The sequence below is a fragment of the Microtus oregoni genome, unplaced genomic scaffold, assembly GCF_018167655.1.
Source record: "Microtus oregoni isolate MIOR12 unplaced genomic scaffold, Mior012 000000F_ref0000247, whole genome shotgun sequence".
Taxonomy (NCBI): domain Eukaryota; kingdom Metazoa; phylum Chordata; class Mammalia; order Rodentia; family Cricetidae; genus Microtus; species Microtus oregoni.
The window spans coordinates 45,539,788-45,559,146 of NW_024543059.1; the positions used below are offsets into that span (position 1 = coordinate 45,539,788).

General features: G+C 52.4%; 3 protein-coding genes and 1 long non-coding RNA gene across 4 annotated transcripts; 1 reads left to right on the plus strand and 3 right to left on the minus strand.

The window, feature by feature from the left end:
* Klk9 (kallikrein related peptidase 9) lies at positions 1–4,257 on the minus strand. Its single transcript, XM_041677013.1, has 5 exons — positions 4,215–4,257; positions 3,918–4,074; positions 1,795–2,060; positions 483–619; positions 1–159 (listed from the first exon to the last, which is right to left on the minus strand). The coding sequence occupies exons 1-5, from the start codon at positions 4,255–4,257 to the stop codon at positions 1–3; spliced, it is 762 nt and encodes a 253-aa protein (XP_041532947.1).
* A 6,482-nt stretch (positions 4,258–10,739) lies between these two features.
* Positions 10,740–15,013, minus strand: Klk10 (kallikrein related peptidase 10). The gene is made up of 5 exons (XM_041652477.1): positions 14,160–15,013; positions 12,825–13,008; positions 11,932–12,206; positions 11,561–11,694; positions 10,740–11,176 (listed from the first exon to the last, which is right to left on the minus strand). Exons 1-5 carry the CDS (start codon positions 14,527–14,529, stop codon positions 11,024–11,026), a joined length of 1,116 nt encoding a protein of 371 aa, XP_041508411.1. The 5' UTR covers positions 14,530–15,013; the 3' UTR covers positions 10,740–11,023.
* Positions 11,036–16,578, plus strand: LOC121448443. Its single transcript, XR_005974365.1, has 4 exons — positions 11,036–11,206; positions 11,526–11,672; positions 12,837–13,012; positions 15,244–16,578. It is a non-coding gene; the product is annotated as an uncharacterized LOC121448443 (long non-coding RNA).
* On the minus strand, positions 16,475–19,213 carry Klk11 (kallikrein related peptidase 11). The gene is made up of 5 exons (XM_041652464.1): positions 19,147–19,213; positions 18,686–18,842; positions 17,897–18,162; positions 17,332–17,468; positions 16,475–16,872 (listed from the first exon to the last, which is right to left on the minus strand). The coding sequence occupies exons 1-5, from the start codon at positions 19,184–19,186 to the stop codon at positions 16,720–16,722; spliced, it is 753 nt and encodes a 250-aa protein (XP_041508398.1). The 5' UTR covers positions 19,187–19,213; the 3' UTR covers positions 16,475–16,719.
* Positions 19,214–19,359: the final 146 nt, after the last annotated feature.

Sequence of the window (19,359 nt, forward strand, 5' to 3'; positions counted from 1 at the left end):
CTATAGACTGTTTTCTTCCATGGTTTTTTGAACCCAGTCCCGGTAGTGGCATACGCTGGTGTAGACAGCGGGTCTCTGGGGTCTGGAACAAGGCTCAGATCCCCCAGACACTATACCCGCCAAGGTTCCGTTGCACACCAGGGGTCCCCCAGAGTCACCCTGTGCAAGGTGGAGAGCAGAGCTGTTAGCTGGGTCTGTTCATGGGAATCGAAGCTTCCTTCTTCTGAGAAAGCCTCCGGTTTCCTGCTGTTCAACACTCTGGAGGCTTGGCTTGCAGTCTCCCCTCCCTCAGACCAAGGAATAAAGGATCACAGACCTTATCCCCACCCCATCATGTAGCATCCTGGGCTCCCAGAATCACTCAGGGCTTAGCCTGGATCCCCAGGACCCTTCTTCCCTAGGTCCTGGAGTCTGTGACTCCAGGCGTCTCCTGCCCTAAGGTCTAGAAAAGGGCCTCCATTTTCCTGCAGGGGGTGGCTCACCTGGCAGGATCCTCGGCCACCCTCCCACAGGCCAGCACACAGCATCTTGTCAGAGATGTGGCCCGGGTACGCCCACCGACAGAGCTTGTTGTCCAGGATGCTGATGTTGGCGCACTGAAGTGTCATTGGGTACTGTACTGTTGGGGAAGAAGGAAGAGGATGGAGGATGTTCCCAAAATCCCAGGCAGCACCCTCCAGAACCTTCCCTACAGCCCTTCCTTCCCCAGGACCCCTACAGAGCCACAGGGCCAAGGTCCAAAGACAGAGGTAAGAGATATCAACCCAGTCACAGGGTTGGAGAACAGATGTCTAAGAGGGGGAGAAGACCAGAAGGAAGAGAAGACCAGAAATAGGAAGATGTGTTTGTGCGCGTGCATGTGGGGGCATGCGTGCATGTGCGTGCATGTGCGTGCGTGTAGCTCACAGGGGTGGGGTGAACAGAGACCAGGGAGGGAGATGAACACCCTTGAGAGAAAAACCACTGTCAGAGACAGATGGCAAGGCAGACACACAGAGAAAAGGGTTGGGAGGCGTTAACGGGAAGCAGACAGCACAGTGGGAGTACGTGGTTTCTTGTAGACAGAAATTCCTGGAGTGTAGTCTCTGTATAATTTGATCTTGCCAAGTGATGCTATTTTGAGAGTGTGAACACCTTTTAGCCAATCTTTGAATTTTATTATTTGTTTATACTTTTTTTGAGACAGATTCTATAAAGCCTTGGGTAGAACTTTCTATGTAGACCAGGCTGGCTTCAGATTCCTAGAGATCTGCCTGTCTCTGCTTCCCGAGTCCTGGGATTAAAGACATATACTACCATACCCTGCCCCGGACTTTCTGAGTGTGTGTGTGTGTGTGTGTGTGTGTGTGTGTGTGTGTGTATGTGGTATACACACATTCGAGCGTACACAGCTGTGTATGAGTATACAGAGGTCAAAGGAGGCCATTGGGCCCCTACTCTGTCACTCTACTTATTATTCCCTTGAGACAAGGTCTCTCATTGAACCTGGAGCAAGGCTGGGAGCTAACACATTCCATAGTGGGGAGGCTTGGGAGGAAAAAAGGAGGAGGATGGGAAGAGGATAAAAAACGGAGAAGGAGGAAAGGAGGAGGAAGAAGGGGAGAGGAGGAAGAAGGAAAGGAAGAGGAAAAGGGGAAAAGAGGAAGAAGATGGAGGAGGAAGAAGAGGAAGCAGAAAAAGGAAAGGGAAAAGAAGAGATTAGTAGGAGGATGTGAAGGAGGAATGGAGGAGGAAGAGGAAGACAGGTGGGGGGAGATGGTTAGGAATGAGTGAGGCTCAAAGGCACATCCGTACGTTTTGAGCTGGACACGCTGCCCCAGCCAGAGATAAGGCACTGGGAGCCCACGGACGGCAGGCTCTGGCTGAGGTTGAGGGGCTGCACAGCTGCACTCATCTGGACCCTCCTGGGTAGCCGGATCAGCATGATGTCATCATTATGGTCATTGGCAGAGAGGTCGGAGTTGAACCCAGGATGGGGGAAGAAGTCCGTGGCCAGAAGCAGCTTCTCAGGGCCTTCCCACTGCCACAGATGATGCTCCCCAAGGCGGACCCACAGGTACCTGTGAGGACAGGTGGCTCAGTCCCTCCAAGACACTGTGTGCCTCTCCACAACCACACACCCTCTCTGAGGCTCTTAGCCCACGTTTTGGAGTCAACCACCTTTTTTGCTACCCCACCTGGGGCCTCAGTGGTGACCTGGGTCCATTAGAACCTTGTGGATGCATGGGGACCCCACCCCTGCCCCCACAGGTCTGGTGGCTTCTGCGGAGGTGGTTTTAAGTGTTTTTAGAGTGTGTGTGGAGGGGATGGGACATGGACAATTTCCAGGTTTTCCAAGAGGCCTTAAGCCACTCCCACCTATAATATCCTTTATCGCCCAGACATTTCCTCTTCAGATCTAACCCAGGTTCTCTTGCTGTGACCCTAGAAAACTTGCTCTGGTCTGAGTCTGTGCTTTCAATATTTGGGGACTTTCTAAGGTCTCCGTGTAGCCTAACCTCCGACCTTCCATGGTGATGATTGAAAACTCAGGATCTGGAAGTGTGTGGTGTTATTTCTATGCCTACCCCTCTCTGACAACCTGGGGGGCAGAAGTTAACCCTTTCGTGCCACCTAGCCTCCCTGACTCTTCCTCCATCTGCACAGCCTTGCCTTTTCTCCTCTTATCGCAGGGACTAAATCAAACATCACTCTCTCAGCCCAAGATGGTACCCATCTTGGCGGGATGCATATTGGAAAATTTCTGGCAAGAATGTTGGAACAGCCTGGGTGACCTTGGCCGGGGCAATGAACAGAGAATTCTTTCACCCCATGGGGTCCAGGACCCTAGAACACCTAGAATCATATGCTAGAATTCTAAGTCTAATACCTAACGCTCTGGGATTGTGTGGTGCTTCACTTAGGGAACTGTATAGATCCACACTTCTAAATATTCTACATCTTATTTCATCACAACGTCTGAGGCCTTAGTCCTGGATGAGGGCCTGTCATCCAGCACTCAGGAGGTGGAGGTCAGAAGAACAGGAGTTCAAGGCCATCTTTGGCTACATAGCAGGTTCAAGGCCAGCCTGGGCTATGTGAAATCTTGTCTGAAAAACAAACTCCAGGATTTTAGAAATGTCTGCATTAAACCTAATGGTCAAAGGTCTTAGACTCCCAGCATTCTAGGACAGGAAGGCAAGAGTCTCACTAGTCTAGCAGTCTGTAAACATTTGCTTTAGAAAATGTTAAGGATCCACAGCTTGAGTTCCTGAGAGAAGCCCTCTTGGTCCATAACATTCTGCAGTGGTGGGATTCTGGGACATGAAACCCACCAGATTTATATGTCCATCAGTCTAAGCTTCTAGAATTCTCTGTGTTCCAAACACTGGCTGAAAAATTTAGCAATTTCTGACTATAGGATTCTGTAATTTTTCCTTCTGTCTTTCCTCTCTCTCCTCGTGTCTGTCTCTCTAGGACTTTCTTCACTCCCTTTCGCCCCCTTCCATCGCTCTTCTCTTCCCTTCATCCTCTCTTCTGTGTTCCCTCCATCACTCTTTCCTTCTTCCCTTTTCTCTCTTGTATTTTTCTTGAGAGAGTCGCACGTATCCCAGCTGCTTTAGAGTTTTCAGTGTAACTGAGGATGATCTTGAATTCCTGGTTGATCTAGGATGCCTATAATCCCAGCACTCTAGAGAGGCGGATGTCTGCGGATCTATGTTCCAGGCCAGTCTGGTCTACCTTGCAAGTTCCAGCACAGCCAAGACTGACTACACAGCAAGACCTTGAAGAGCCTAGTTGTTGGGTCTTAGAATAAGGTGTCTGAGCAGGTCCCTAAGAACCCCGGTCTGCTATCAGACCTCTCCTACCTCTAACTCTGAGCCCCCAACCCCTTACCTCAGCCCTTCCCCTTCTGTTTCCCAGCCCTGGACACTCACGGCTTGCGACAGTGGGCAGCTGTGAGGAGCCATCGGTCACTGATGAGCGTGGCTCCGCAGAGCTGCCGGGTGAGGTAGAAGAGGCCCGCCTGCCAGGGCTGAGAGTGGCGCTGGCATTCCCGGGCTCCCACGGTGCGGGTGTTGGCTCCACAGTGGCCTGGGGTGCAGGGGAGGGCACAGGGGTCAGAACCAACAGGCTGGGAAGAGCTTCGGGAGGAGGATGCTAGGGAATCCAGAGGGCAGAGGACACTGCATAGGGTAGCATGGGGTTGGAGGGCACGGGGCTGGGCTTCTCACCTGCCAGCAGAGAGAGCAACACGAAGGGGAGTCCCAGCTTCATGGCCTTGGGCGCAGATCCAGCGGCCTGCAGCTGGGCGCCTGGCCTTCTTTATGGTAAGCCATAGAGATCTTCCTTCCTCCTCCCTGGGGCCGCCCCAGTGATTAATCAGGGTTGAGAAATGTCCCCGGGGGAGGGGGAAGGCCTGTTGCCAGGGTCCTCTGAGAGGGAAGGTGGGTGCATGGGGATTCTCCATGGGGGCTCTCACCAGAATGGGCTAAGTGGGGAGGGGGCTGGATCTTGGAGAGGTCCCGCCAGAGCTTTAGGAGCATGGGGGTTTGCTTCCCATGACCTTCGGCTGTGAGATCTGGGTCCAGAATGTTCTGTGGTTTGGAGGAAGAGTAGGTGTGGAGGGAGGAGGAGGAAGAGAAGAAGGAACAGGAAGGGGAAGGAAGAAGAGAGGAGGGGGGCAGAGAGAGACAGAGGGAGAGAGAATATGAATGTTACTAGAGAGAATGAATGATGCTCTCTCCACCGAACCAAACCTGTTCTGGGACTGGGATCAGGACTCCTTCCCTCAGGCACAGGGGCCTCTCCTGTGCGGTTGAGCAATCTGGTCCCTATCTGGACTAACCCACTCTTTCCCATAGTCCCAAGCACCCCAAGAACCCAAGAGCTCCACTTCTTTGGTCCCAAGCCCAGGCATCTCTTCCTACCCCTCCCCCCAACATCCTCCGGGCGTCCATTGTCTTACCCATCTCCCTCACCCATTGTTCATTTTTCCTGCTTCTCCCTCCCAGCATAGGGTGAATCCCCTGGGGAACCCAGTCTGCGTCTGATTCATTCCTGTCCCCAGTGTCACCTTGTTCTGGGTGGGGCTCTCTGGAGTCCTCCAAAGATGGTAACGATGGAGTAAATGTCTTTCCCCATATCTTTCTTTTTCTGAGAAACTCTTACTTGTCTTCAAGATCCAACCCAAACGCCCCTCCTCTGGCTTACCTTCTGGGTTTCCCTCAGGCCAAGGCTGACTGGGCCATGACCAACACCGTCCACTTTCTGCTGCCCAGCAGCAGTTGAGATCTGCTCCCTGCAACACTCCTTCCCCGTGACATTGCACTCTGAGCTGGAACGTCTGTGCCCAGTTTTCTTGGGGGTAAAGATTAGATGCATGACTTAGCGGCCGGGGGTATTTAATGACAATAATAAGCAGAGCTTCAGGGAGGGGGCAGATGGCACTAATTAACAGATGTTAATTAAGAATGCCTGGGGGTTCGATGGGTAATACACTTGCTGTGCAAACCTGAGTTCAATCCCCAGTGCCCTGGTTAACACACACACACACACACACACACACACACACACACACAGAAAACAAACAAAGAGGCACAATGGTTCTTGTGCTTTGAATCCCAACACTGGGGAGATGGTGACAGATTGGCAGGCAGCCAGGCAGCCAGGCTAGCCAATCTGTGAATTCAGTGGGAGGCTGAACAGAAAACAAGGAGGATCAATGAGAAGCCCAGTGGCTAAGGCACTTGCTGCAGAGTTTGACCTGAATGTGCCTCAGACCCACCTGGTGGAATGCAGATAGAATTTATTTTTACAATTGTCCTGTTGGGATGAATCCCCTCAGCCCCATCCCATGTACATGCACGCAAATTAAAAATAATTAAATGTAATAAGAAGAGGTAGTGGGGTTAGAGAGATGGCTCAGGGGTTAAGAATCCTGACTGCTCTTCCAGAGGACCTGAGTTCAATTTCTAGCAACCACCTGATGGCACACAACTGTCCAGTTCCAGGGGATCGGACGCCCTCTTCTGGCCTCCTTGGGCACTGCATTCACAGACAAGTGCAGGCAAAACACCCATACATGGTGTTTTTTTTTTTTTAAATTAAAGACATATTTGCAAAAAGAAGAACGGATGGGGAGCAATAGATGGAGGCAAATGACGTAGGACCTCTGACCTACACACACACACACACACACACGTATGTGCATGAACACATACACAAACCGAAAAAAGAAGAACATCTGGCAACTGTGTTTCCATTCACCACAGAGCATATGCAGAGCCCACACAGTCTTCAAGTGCTTGCTAGCCAAGGGCACAGCCACTCCCCATTCTGTCCTGGTTGTCTCTGAATCTGGGACTGGATGCTGCGTGCAAAGGGCTGCATATGTGCTTTAAGAGCATATTCTAGGGGCTGGAGAGACGGATCTGTGGTTAGGAGCAATTGCCGCTCTTCAGAATATCCGGGTTCAGTTCTCAGCATCTACATCAGGTGGCTCATAGTAGCCAGGAGATCTAATGCCCTCCTCTGGCATCTGAAGGTACGTGCTCATCCACACGCACATAAAATTAAATAAAGATAAAATAGATCTTTAAAAAAGTACGTGTTAAGCTGAGTGGTGGTGGTGGTGCTCACCTTTAATCCCAGCACTCAGGAGCAGAGGCAGGTGGATCTCTGTGAGTTCGAGGCCAGCCTGGTCTACAGAGAGTGTTACAGGACAGGCTCCAAAGCCACACAACAAAACCTTGTCCCCCAAAACCAACCAACCAAACAGAAGGGGACATGTTAGTAGCTGTCCTTTGAAGAAAGAAAGATTTGTTTTGTGTCCCAGATGTTTGTTAGTGCCGGGTCTCACTGTGGCTGCATCTCAGAGCAGCAAGGGTCTTTTAACTGCCCAGCCATTTCAGATACCTCTTAAAGATTACATTAATTTATTGTATGTGGGTGTGATACAGACCATGTGTGGAGGTCAAAGGACAACTTGTGGGAGTCATTTCTCTCCTTCCGCAGTGTGGGTCCTGGGGATCAGGCTTGGCAACCTCACATTGCACACTGGGTCATCTCGCCAGCACAGTCGTCTACGGTGAAACTTTGTATAAAAAGTAGATTTTAAGAATTTTATTTTATGGCATGAATATTTTTGCATAACATGCATACTTGGTATCTGTGGCGGTCACAGGAAGGCATTCGGCCCCTGGGACCGGAGTTATGAGTGTTGTGAGCCACTGTGTGGGTGCTGGGAATTGAGTCTGTATCCTCTGGAAGAATAGTCAGTGCTCTACACTGCCTGGACTTAAAGAAGAAGTTTGTTCCAATTCAATTATCTTATTTAATATGCTGGCATCCCTGTTTCAGGGTAGGGGACTGAAGTAGAGAGTGTGAGATGGGAAGGCTGCCATCCAATAAAAACACAAACAGGACAAAAGGAATGGGGGCCACAGAGGACATGGTGGAGCCATTGAGATCAGTAACCAGCACGGGACACTTTGTTTATGGCAATCCGGGAAGGCCTCCTGGCGGAAGTGACCTCACAGAGACCTGAATGAAAGGAATGTGAGACTTGTCTGATGAGCAGCTTCCTGGGGGTGGAGCTTGGTTGGAGTCATCTCTGGGGCCTGTCCGAGGACATGGGTGAATTACTCCAAACATGAGGCTGGTCGGCAAGACCCTGCTTACTGTGCTTCAGATCCCAGATGACACAGAGGACTGACATTTCCTGAGTGTGCCAATAGTATGGGATGGGAGCTGTCGGTCACACTCCACGTTCTGATCTTGGAAAACAACACTTCATGGGCTGTGCTGGGAACAGGGACTGTTCCATGTTCATTGTTGTCCATCCTTCCTCTTCTGGGCCTGGCAGTCTCTCTAATTGTTTGGAAGGGGGAAATGTGCTAATTGAGTAAGCGAACACCTTTCTCTATAGCCTTTTTTTCTGCTGAACTCTTTTTTGTTTGTTCATTTGTTTGTTTTTGTTTTTGAGACCAGGCTTCTCTTTAGCTTTGGTGCCTGTCCTGGAACTAGCTCTTGTAGACCAGGCTGGCCTTGAACTCACAAAAATTCAACTGCCTCTGCCTCCTGGGTACTGGGAGGCACCACCGCCTGGCTTCTGATGAACTCTTATTCATCCTTCCAGACCCAAACTAAATTCTCCTCTGCCAAGATATCTGTGCCCCCTTTCTTTAGGTCTGGGCTAAGTCAGTGTGCTCAAACACATTTCCATTTCATCTGACTTCTGTGGAGAGCCCACCCACTTCAGAATAGAAACATTTACCCACAGACCATATCAGCAGGAGGGAATTAATCTCTTTGACAAAACTGTCAGAACCCCTTAACATAAAGCACAGTGTTTCCTAACCCCCACAGGGAGGCTCCTTGGTGAGGTTAGCAGTGAAGACTCTGATGTACCTGGGAGTGGGCATGGGCCCCCAGGAAGGCAGAGACTGTGCCAGGGACCCAAAGTCAGGGTGGTTCCTTCCAGGTCAGGAAGAACTGGTGTTGGGTGAGCCCAAAAATGAGATCTTTGGGAGGGGGAGAGGAAGTGGTTAAAAGACACCTCTGAAAGCTTAGGGGAATGGAGAGTTTGATTTTCCCACTGTGGATGGGGTGGAAGCACAGCCGGATAGAAAAGGAACATGGTGGAAGAGGACCCTTCTCCCAGAGTCTAATGAAGCTGGATAGAAAAGGGACATGGTGGAAGAGGACCCTTCTCCCAGAGTCTAGTGAAGGTTTCTCACTAGCCAAGTGTCAGGGGTTCCAGCTTCTCCCAGGGTCTGCTGAAGGATTCTCACTAGTGAAGCGTCAGGGCTTCCAGCACAGTTAACCGCTGAGTTTGCTGGTTTAGTTCTTGTTGTAAGAGCTATGTTTTTTATTATTTTAAAACCACATATACCTGTGCATGTCTGTAGCTGGGTACATGGATATGAGTGCAGATGCCTGAGGTGGCCAGAGGCATCTGACCCCTTGGGTACTGGGAACCAAATTCAGGGTCCTCTGCAAGAGCAGTACACACTCTTAACCACTGAGCCAACTCTCCAGCCCATATTGTAAAGTTTCGAGTTTCAAGCGTATTGGCATTTTGTCTTCATGGATGTCTGTGCACCACACGTGTGCCCAGAGACAAAGAGAGCATTGCAGGGAACTGGAATTATTGCTGCTCCTGAGCTGCCGGTGAATGCCAGGAGTGGAATCCCCTCTCCTAGCTGAGCCCTCTCTCCAGGCCCTTCTTTCTTTGCTTTCTTTCAATGTTTCTTACATGTACTTATTTTGGGTGTATTCCCACGCGTGTGTGCACAGTATGTGTGATGGTCAGAGGACAGTTTGCCTAGCTGAGCCCTTTCTCCAGGCCCTTCTTTCTTTGCTTTCTTTCAATGTTTCTTACATGTACTTATTTTGGGTGTATTCCCACGCGTGTGTGCACAGTACGTGTGATGGTCAGAGGACAGTTTGCAAGTGTCTGCTCTCTCCTTCCATCTGCGCAAACCACAGAGGTAACTGGTTGGTTCAATATTGCTTTTATTTGAAATATTTTCACATAAGAGCTCTAAAGTCACAATAATCTGGGCCAAAGGGCTGCATGTGTCTGACCTGGGGCCTCCCTCCTCTCCCAAGGACTTCCCCCACAGATGAGCCCCACTGATCTGCTATAGTCCCACCAGCTGCTCCCAGAAGCTACCCTGTGACCTCAGATATAATGGCACCATTATAGGAACATAATCAAACTCCATCGTAAATTCCATTTCTACTGTTGTGAAAACCAATGAAGCAGATTCTCCGTTGAGAAGCCCATAGCCCTGGGGCAGGTGAGATAAGTCAGTGGGGAGAAATCACATACGGGCAAGCCTGACAACCTGGATTCCATCCCTGGGACCCACATGGGGAAGAAGAGAACCAACTCTCACAGACTGTCCTCTGACCCTCTCCCCACACACAACACCTGCACACCTGCACGCACTCACGCAGATAGACACATAAACATAGTAGAAAGGCCATGCCCACGTCTGAGGTGTGGGTTACTTTCTTCTCAAGTGTCTCTCTTTCTTTCACCCCTGTGCTCAAAATCCATGCTTTAAAAATTCATGCAATAAACTCCAACATAGGCCAGTAAATTGCTCAGTGGGTGAAGACATCACCAAGCTGACAACCTGAATTCAACCCCTAAAATACACATGTGGAATGGAAGGACTGGCTCCGGGGTGTCCTCATGTGGACGCATGTGCCCACATACATGTACATAAATAATTTTTTAATTAACAAGGTCTGTCAAGATGGCTCAGTGGGTAAAGGTGTTCCCAGCTGAGTCGGATGACCTGAGTCCAAACTCTGGGACCCACAGGGTAGGAAGAGAAAACCAAATACCTCTGATCTCCATACATGTGCCATGCTGTGTGTACAAACACAAAATAAATGTGATTGAAACAAAACAAACGTGCAACTCCACTGCACACTGGCATGTCATGAAATCCAGTTTTACCTGAACTGAGGTCCCTAAGAGATGAAGGAGTTCTGAGGACGCCGTGGGCGGCAGTGTGGAGCCTCTTCCTTGCTGCTGACTTATATGAAGGCTGCCCTCTGTGCACACACTGGCCCTGATCCCAGACAGAGGCACACACATTGGAGGTTATATCAGGTAGGATTTAATCAGCGCTCACCAGACTGTGTCTACATCTCTGAGGCAATTACCATAAAAATTCATACATGCACCTTCCATCATAGTCTCTACACACATATGTAAGAGGTAGACAATTCATTGCCCCCATATTTCAGACGAGGAAACCAAGACACAGAGAAAGCACCAGGCTTGCCCCAGTCACAAGAAGAGGGAGGTAGAGGAAGCCCAGCTGGATGACTCTGAAAGCTCTCAGAGACTGGAGACTGTCCGCTTCCTTGAGGTTACTAGAAGTTTCTCAGCCATCATTTCCTGCACGTGTGAGCAGAGGACAGGAGTGGGCGAGGGGTGAGGGGAGAGGGCGCATGCTCAAAGGGGTGAGTGGGCATGACAGAAGGAAAGCGGGCGAGGAAGACGGGCGTGAGAGGCTGGTCACATGGAACTAATGACTCTCCGGATCCAGGGCATGTATTTGCAGACATCAGTGTAGACGGCGGGGTGCGGGGTAGCACCACAGGGGTAAATGCCCCACGAGAGGATGCCATGCAGGGTGTTGTCGCACACCAGTGGGCCACCAGAGTCACTCTGAGGAAGTGAGGAAAGAGACATCATGAGGTGAGAGCTGCCACTATTTGGAGGGCAAATGATGGGTTAGGACACAAAAGATGCTGGCATGGGGCTGGAATGATGTCACAAGCTGGGGTGGTAAGGGGATACAGACTTGGGGGTGGCAGCGGAGATGTGATGAGTTTGCAGTTGGAATCGTGACTCATCAGAGGTGAGAAGGACCAAGGATAGGGGTTGGCAGGGTGTGAAATGGATTGAGGGAGGACGTGGGTGGAGAAAGGGGCTACTAAGGAGTAGGGAGGACTGAGGACTGGGGAGGGAAGTGATGGAAGGCAGTCAGCTCCTGCACTATCTGTCTGCCCTCCAGCCAGGACACAGAAATGCTTCCTGACCTGTCCTTACCTGGCAAGAGTCCTGGTTTCTGTCCAGCCCGGCACAAATCATGTTGTTGGTGATTACGCCCGGGTAGAAGACCTCACACTGCTTCCGGCTAAGGAGAGTTACCCTGGAGCAGGTCAGGCTCTTGTTGTACTTCACTAAGAAGAAACGGCCCAGTCAGTCCTTTCCTCCAGATCCGGGAATCCAGTCCCAAGCCTTCCTCCTGCACACCGAGGGGACCTAAACCCACTCCTCCACTCTTAGACCCAGGAGTTCAGACTTCCAGGGTCCTCCCTAAGCCTCTTCCATGAGAATCAGAGTGCCAGCTTCTCTAGAAACCCAGATATCAATTCAGCCCTCCTCCCTAAGGTAGAGTCTTCCCACCCAGTTCTTGCCTCTGCGGGAGGCTGTGGTCCCCCAGCCTGCGACCTGGCACTCCTGCCCTGGCTGGGAGCACTGGAAGGGCAGTTGCACCGGATGCACGTTGGGCGTTATCACGACAGGACTCCTCAACTTCAGCAGCATGAGGTCATGCTCATCTGAGCGGTGGGGCAGGACCGGGCCTGAGCAAGGCTGGTACTTGGGGTGGAAAACGGGGGAATTTGTGGACCGAAGCTGTTCCTTCTGGAAAAGCAGCAGGTGATCATCCCCAATTCGAGCCCTCAGTGGCCTGGGAGAGAAATAGACAGACATAAAACCTTCATGGAGACGGAGCCTGGTCCTTGGGTCAGAGGGTCGGGAGTGACGTGGGGCTCCTGAGACCAGAGAGATCTGGGAGAGGAGCTGGGGCTACTCCCCTGGTACTGAGGCAGAAAGCTGGCGTCTGAACCCCTGGGTCTGATGAAAGAGACTGGAGCACGGACTCCTGGGTATGAGGGAGGAGGGCTGGGACTGAACCTCTGAGTCTGAGCAAGGGAGTAGGACCTTGGGGGTTGAAAGAAAGCTGGTATCTCAACTCGTTGGGTATGCCAGTCTCTCTTTTCTCCGTGTCACCCGGTCATTTCTCCCTGTGTGACAGGCACATGAAGGGACGACAGTGGGTTTTTGGGGGGCGAGGGGAGGGAGATTGTTTTTGTTTTGTCTTAAATACTGACTACAACAGTCCCTGACTTCTGCGGCGCACAGGTGCTATGGGCCCACAGCATCCTCTGGCGGTGCAGCTCCTATCGTGCCTCTTTTGTTGGATGGCTGCCACCCCTAATCTGAGGGAGCTGGGAGAGTGCCTGAGCCCCATCCTCCCCGCCCTCCGTGGCGGCCCCTCGGTGGCTGCCTCTGGGGCGTCCCTTACTTCTTTCTCCAGCAGTGGGCGGCCGTGAGCACCCAGTTCCGGTCGACGAGGACACCCGCGCACTGGAACTGGAGGTTGTGGAAGAGGGAGACCTGCCAGGGTTGTGAGCCACGCGTGCACGGGACGCTAGCCGTCTCAAGGTCCACCTGCGTGGCGTTTCCCGGAAGCAATAACGCCTGCGCGGCTGGGTAGAGAAGCGGGGGATGAGGGCTCACCTGCCCGGGGTTGGGTACCGGGTCAGTGCCGAGTTTTACCAGATTGGTCTGCAGGGGGCGCAGCTGGATCGTGAACAGTGGGAGAATTACGGAATCCAGAGGCGTGAAAGCGCAGGAGGGGTTATAATGGAATGGGACGACAACACCTCTGGGCTGAGGATGGAGGGAGAAGGTCTGGGGGAAGACGGTGTGTAGGAAAGGCTGGGCTCTAGCCTAGGGGGCAGAGACCAGATGCAGACCTAAGGGGATGGGGGGGGGGTGCAGAGAGGGGCATGAACGGGACTCAGAGGGGTAAGGACAGAATACAGTGGGGCAGTAAAGGGAAGAAGAAACACAATGGAGTAGTGAGGAGCAGAGACAGAGTTCAGTCCAGCTGTGAGCAGCTGGAGCCAGGAAGGAGCAGGAGACAGGACACACAGTAGGGGCAGTGAGGATCAGGAGACAGGACACACAGTAGGAGCAGTGAGGATCAGGAGACAGGACACACAGTAGGGGCAGTGAAGATCAGGAGACAGGACACACAGTAGGAGCAGTGAGGAGCAGGAGACAGGACACAGTAGGGGCAGTGAGGAGCAAGAGACAGGAACACGGTAGGGGTAGTGAGGAGCTGGAGACAGGACACACAGTAGGGGCAGTGAGGATCAGGAGACAGGACACACAGTAGGAGCAGTGAGGAGCAGGAGACAGGGACACAGAGGGACAGTAAAGGGACTGGGAGATAAGGGACTGCGTGAAGCACTAGGCAGGTGGGGAAGGATCTGCAGGAGGGAAGGGAAGGGAAGGGAAGGGAAGGGGAAGAAGGAGGGCTCTGCGCTGCACAGCAGACTAGACTGTAGGACTCGGTTAGGAAAAGGCAGGGGCAGAATGGGTCCGCAGGGGGTGCGAAGGCATGCAAAGCAGGAGAGGAGAAGCTGATGGAGCCAAGGGGCTGGGTTCTGTTCCAGGGAGGCGCGGCCCCTGGGGACAGAGCCTACCCAAGAGTGGATCTTGCTTGGGATGGCTATGTGGGTGCTGGGGTGGGGGGACTCTAGGAGGGAGGGCTGAGTATGGTTGTAGCGGCCACACTCCCTCCTCCTCCCGTCCTGGCCCTTCCCTCCCGTCGCCCGGGCCCCAGGCTCACCCCAGAGTTGCACCATCAGTAGCGGCAGCAGCAGCTTCACTAGGGCCAAGGCACCAGAGGAGGTGGGGAAGTAGAGGAGTGGGACACTCATGGCTGACACCTGGCTTGCCGATGCCGGTCGGAATGGAGGGCTAAAACGGATGTTCCCCGTCGAGACCCCTGCTTCAGCACGCCTGGGATACCTCAGCAGGGCCTCTCCAGGGACCCTCAGGACTTCAGTCCTTGCTCGTCCAGAAGGGGGCGATTTGTGCACCCAGTCTTTCTTTGCCACCAGCCACGCTCCTTCGTATGTGTGTGTGTTGGGGGGGGGGGTCCTGCTGAAAGCCCGTGGGGGCCTCTTCCTAACCTCAGAGCCTAGGGATTTCCCCATGTTACAGGGATATCGAGGCTACAAAAGGGTTGCTGCCCGTTGCCCAGGGTCCCCACCCATCCTCTCGCCAACCACCCCAACCAGGGTGGGGTACATCCCGCTTCACCTGGAAGTCGCCAGTGAGAAGGAGGGAGGAGACTCTGAAGTGTCTCTTGCCCTGCAGTGTGGGCTGCAAACAGAGCTCTGACCAGGGACCCCTGGCCAGACCTTCCCTTTTAACCCCCAAGATCCCGGAAGCTTTCCCCACCCTCCCCTCAGGGATTCACTCCCTCTCTTTCCCTCTCCCTAATTATAACGTGGGTGGGGCTGGCACTCAACCAGGGCCCCAGATTCCTGCTCCGGGAGGGGCCCTGGAATACAGGCTTCTGCTGGTGACAGGAACACCTTTTGGAGCTGGCTTCCTTGGGGGTTCCCCATGCCCTGTTCTGAGAAGTGTTCCCAGGTGTGGTGGGAGAAGGGGAGGTCAAGTCTTCTGGGAGCCTGGGGTGATGGAATGGTGAGTGAGGGCGCGGGGAGGGTGGGAGGGCACGGGGGGGGGGGCTTTTCAGGTCGTGGAAGGCAAGAGAGGGAAGGACATAGAGAAACTCCCAAGGTCTAAACCAAGAAACAGTAGGCTCCTTGTGTCTCAGCATGTGTTTAGGCGGGTGGGGTGGGAGTCTGTAGCTTTGCGCTAAACCTGTGTGAGCATCTTGCATCCTCCCTGCATGTCTCTAGGTGCCACGCAAGCTGGTGAATCACAGGAGGCCCAGGCTGCAAGGGGCAGGCCACATCACTTCAGCTAACACCCTCATTTTGGGTGAGGAATGGGAGGCTCAGAGAGGGTTGTGACTCATCAGAGGTCACACAGCAAGCAAGTCCGCCTAACAACCAGAAGATTCTATCTAGTTCCAGCTCTGAGTCCTTCCTTGTGCCAGCGATCTCTCTCCAAGAGCTGGACAGAACGTCTGTGTTACCTGGGGAATCTCGTGCCTGGCTCAGCCCCGTCCAGAGCTTTTGCTACAGCGGCTACGGAGCCTTAGAAACATGTCAAAGGTGCTAGGAATTTCCGTTCTGCTTTCAGGTCCTTTCACTGCAGATACCAATCAAATCTGACCTCAGTGAACTGAATCCGGACAGTTTGAAAATGACGGCAGCCTTCTTTCTACCTCTTCCTCCACGCATGCAGACACGCTCACTGCTATTGCACTTGCTCATGTGCAATTTCCCATGGAGGATGAGGAACTGAAAGCCGTGAAGGAGCTGAATTGAGTTCTTTCTGCCTGGCCTGCAAGATGGCTTGGTGGGTAAGGGCACTTGCTGCCAGCCCGATTGGACCCTACGTGGTGAAGGAGAGAACTGACTTTACAAGTTGCACACTTCCGCATGTGTGCCGTGGCATGAGCACCCCCTCCACGAATGAGTAAATGTAAAAATAAAAATTTAAGTAACATAAAAAGAAAATGGACTAAGCTGTAAGGTGGCATCGCCCTGAAAGTTAAGACTGTCACGGGGCTTTTAAATTCTCCAGTCTTTCACTTCTCTGGCTGTGACAAATGTCTTCATCTATTTTTCTTGTCAACAGAAAATAGGACCAGTCTCCTGGGGGCGGGGGGGGGGGGTTGAGCATTTAGTTGGTTAGTAACATTTACAGGCTCTGGAGGGCTGAAGAGACAGCTCAGCAGTTCAGAGGACTTGCTGCCCTTGCCGGGGCCCCAGGTTTGGTTCCCAGCACCCATATGGTGGCCAGGGGACCAGATGCCCTCTTCGGGACTTCTCAGGCACCAAGCAGGCATGTGGTGCACGTAGAAATATGCAGGCAAAGACTCAACACACATAAATCACTGAAAAGCCGTCTGGATCAGGATCCGAATGCAGATGACATTGAATTCGAACCATTTTATCATTTAACAAATATTTATTGAAACCCTGGGATAAGCCAGGACTTTAGGACTGGGGACAAAACAACAACAACGACAAAACAACCAAACAAAGCCACTGATGATCGTATTAGGAGTCACAACTTAGGTCAAGGGAGAATTTGTTCCAAGTCCCAAGTTGATCATCAGGTCAGAGCATTTCCTATATATATCCACGGTGGGTAGAAGAGAGTACACGCAAGGGTCCTAACTGAGGGCTTCTTAGGGAGGAATGAACGGAAGTCAAAGCATTAAGAAGAGATGGGAGGGGTGGGTGGTGACAAGCAGGTCCCCTTTAGTTGTTTCTCATAGTCTCGTGGATCCAGTCAATATATTTGCAGACTTTTGTATAGACACCAGGCTTTCTGGTGACTGCACACGGGTCCTGACCCCAGGAGATGATGCCTTGAAGAGATCCATCACAGACCAGAGGGCCTCCAGAGTCGCCCTGGCATGAGAGGAGACACAATGAGTAAAAGTCAAGGGGGGGGGGCTTCTGATGGGAGTGAGGACAGTGGTGGAGGTGGGAAGTAGGCGAAGGAAGAATTCAACAGTGGTGGGATGGGAGATGAAACTGGGATTCTGGGTGAGAAAAAATATATAAACATATTTATAATTTATATATAAATGTATACATATTCATATATTTATATGTGTATATCTATACACATATACATACATACATATACACATATATACATACATACACATATATGTCAGGTTAGGGGCCAGAGAAACTTGATGGGTGGTTGGAGTTTAATGAGGGTAGGCATGGACAGACAGCAATTGTGTTGACATCAGAAATGGCAGCTGGGTTGGGGCTGATTGGGGTTAGGGTATGCCCATAAAAATATGAGTGAGGCTGGGGATGGGGATGTGGCTGGAGACCCAGCCCCTGCCCGCTTACCTGGCAGGAGTCCTTGCCCTCCTTCCGAACACTGGCACACAGCATGGTCTCTGTGATGTTGCCTGGGTAGGCGCTCTCACACTCCTTGTGTTTGATGATGGAGACGTTGGCACATCGCAAGGAATGAGGCAGGCGCACTGAGGGAACAGCAGTGGAGGGTGAGCAGTGAGCACCCGATTCTCCAGCCCCACCACAGCAGCCAACACCATCTCTATGCTTGTGACTATAGCAACAGCCACGCTATGAATAAATTCTTTATACTGCTTGCTCTCTACGCATTATCTCTGACCCCACTGTGATAGGTGGGTATGATTATTCTTTTTATGGAGAAAACCAAAGTCAGAGAGGTAACGCCATTTGCCTTAGATCCCATAACTAGAAAGTTACGGTTTGGGAATCACACCTGTCTCACTCTTGAGGCCCCAACGTGAGACTCCCAGAATTTCCCTTTCCCTCTCTTGATAGCCTTTGAGTGACTCTGGTCTTTATCTCTGATGATTCATCTGGTCTCCATTCCCCACATCCCATCCTCCACCCCGATCATGTTTTCCCCAGGAGCCCCTACACTGGGGGCTGGACGTGGTGCCCCATCCGGAAATGAGGCAGCTGGTGCCCGCAGTGACGCAGTGTGAGGACAGGGTGAGTGGCCGCACAGCCCGGGTAACAACGGCAGGGGATGACATCTTCACCAGCATGATGTCGTTCCGGTGGTCTTTGTTGGGGAGGCTGTTGTTGAAGCCGGGGTGAGGGAAGGACTCGGTGGCCGTCCGCTTCTGCTCATAGCCATCCGTCTTCTCCAGATTGTGTTCTCCAAGGAGGACCAGGTAATGGCTGAGGTGGGAGAGGCGTGGTCAGAGGTGGGAAGGTAGGAGGACAGGGCAGGGGTGGGGAGGGAGAGATGAACACTCAGCCCCACCTCACTCCCAGCATCACTCACCCCTCCATTGTTATCCTGACCAGACTAACATCACCCACACTAAGGCCACCTTATCCCTCTGTCATCAACCCAACTAGATCTTCACTGGACAACCTAACCCCACTCCACCCCCACCCCTCCATCTCCAGTCCCATAGATCCGTGTGTGCGCGCACGCGCGCGCGCACACACACACACACACACACACACACACACGGTCTTGATCACACTCAGCATCCACGCTAATGCACACCATCCCCAATCCATAGATACACACACACACACAGTCTTGATCACACTCAGCATCCACGCTAATGCACACCATCCCTAATCCCTTCACCAGCTACCGCCACCCCCATGTACTCTCTAACCCAGCCCCTCTCCATCCATCTCTCCATCTCCAGCCCCCTCCCAGCCCCGCCCCAGCCCCCGCACCCACGGCTTGCGGCAGTGGGCTGCTGTCAGGAGCCATTTGGGGGCGATGAGGGTTGCCCCACAGAGAAGTCGTGTCTTCTGAAAGAGGGCCACCTGCCATGGCTGGGAATGAGGGGTGCACTCGTAACCCTTGATGATCCTCGTCTCTCCCCCTACATGCCCTGAAGGGGGCAAAAGATGAGGTGTAAGCATAAAAGGAGGTAAGCTGGTAGAGGAACCCCCAGAAATGAGGGTGGGGAAGAGCAAAAGTCTTAGTTGACATGTGCAGACCTAAGACTGTGCTTCTAGGTCATTAGAGCTAGAGCTTTTCAAGTGACCCGGCTCCCCTCCTCCTCTTCTGAGACCCACTTCACCAGGTCTGGTGTAGCTCAGACCAGCTCACAGAGACCTCCACCTAGGTTTCAGAGGGAGGGGACTTGGAGGAGGAGAGGGGAGCCCCACATGTCCCCCTAAGCCCCACCGTACCTGTCACCAGAGCAAGTGCGATGAACCGCAGAATCGTCATGGCCCGAAGCAGAGCAGGATGGGCTCCAGGATCCCCTGGGGACAAGGAGGAAGGCCTAATCACTTTAACAGGAGATCGGAAGGCTGGCTTGTGGCTCTGCTTCTCGACTAGCTGCCTTCTTCTCCCAAGGGAGCCTCCTGATTCTCACACCACCCCCAAAGCTGTAAGAAGAA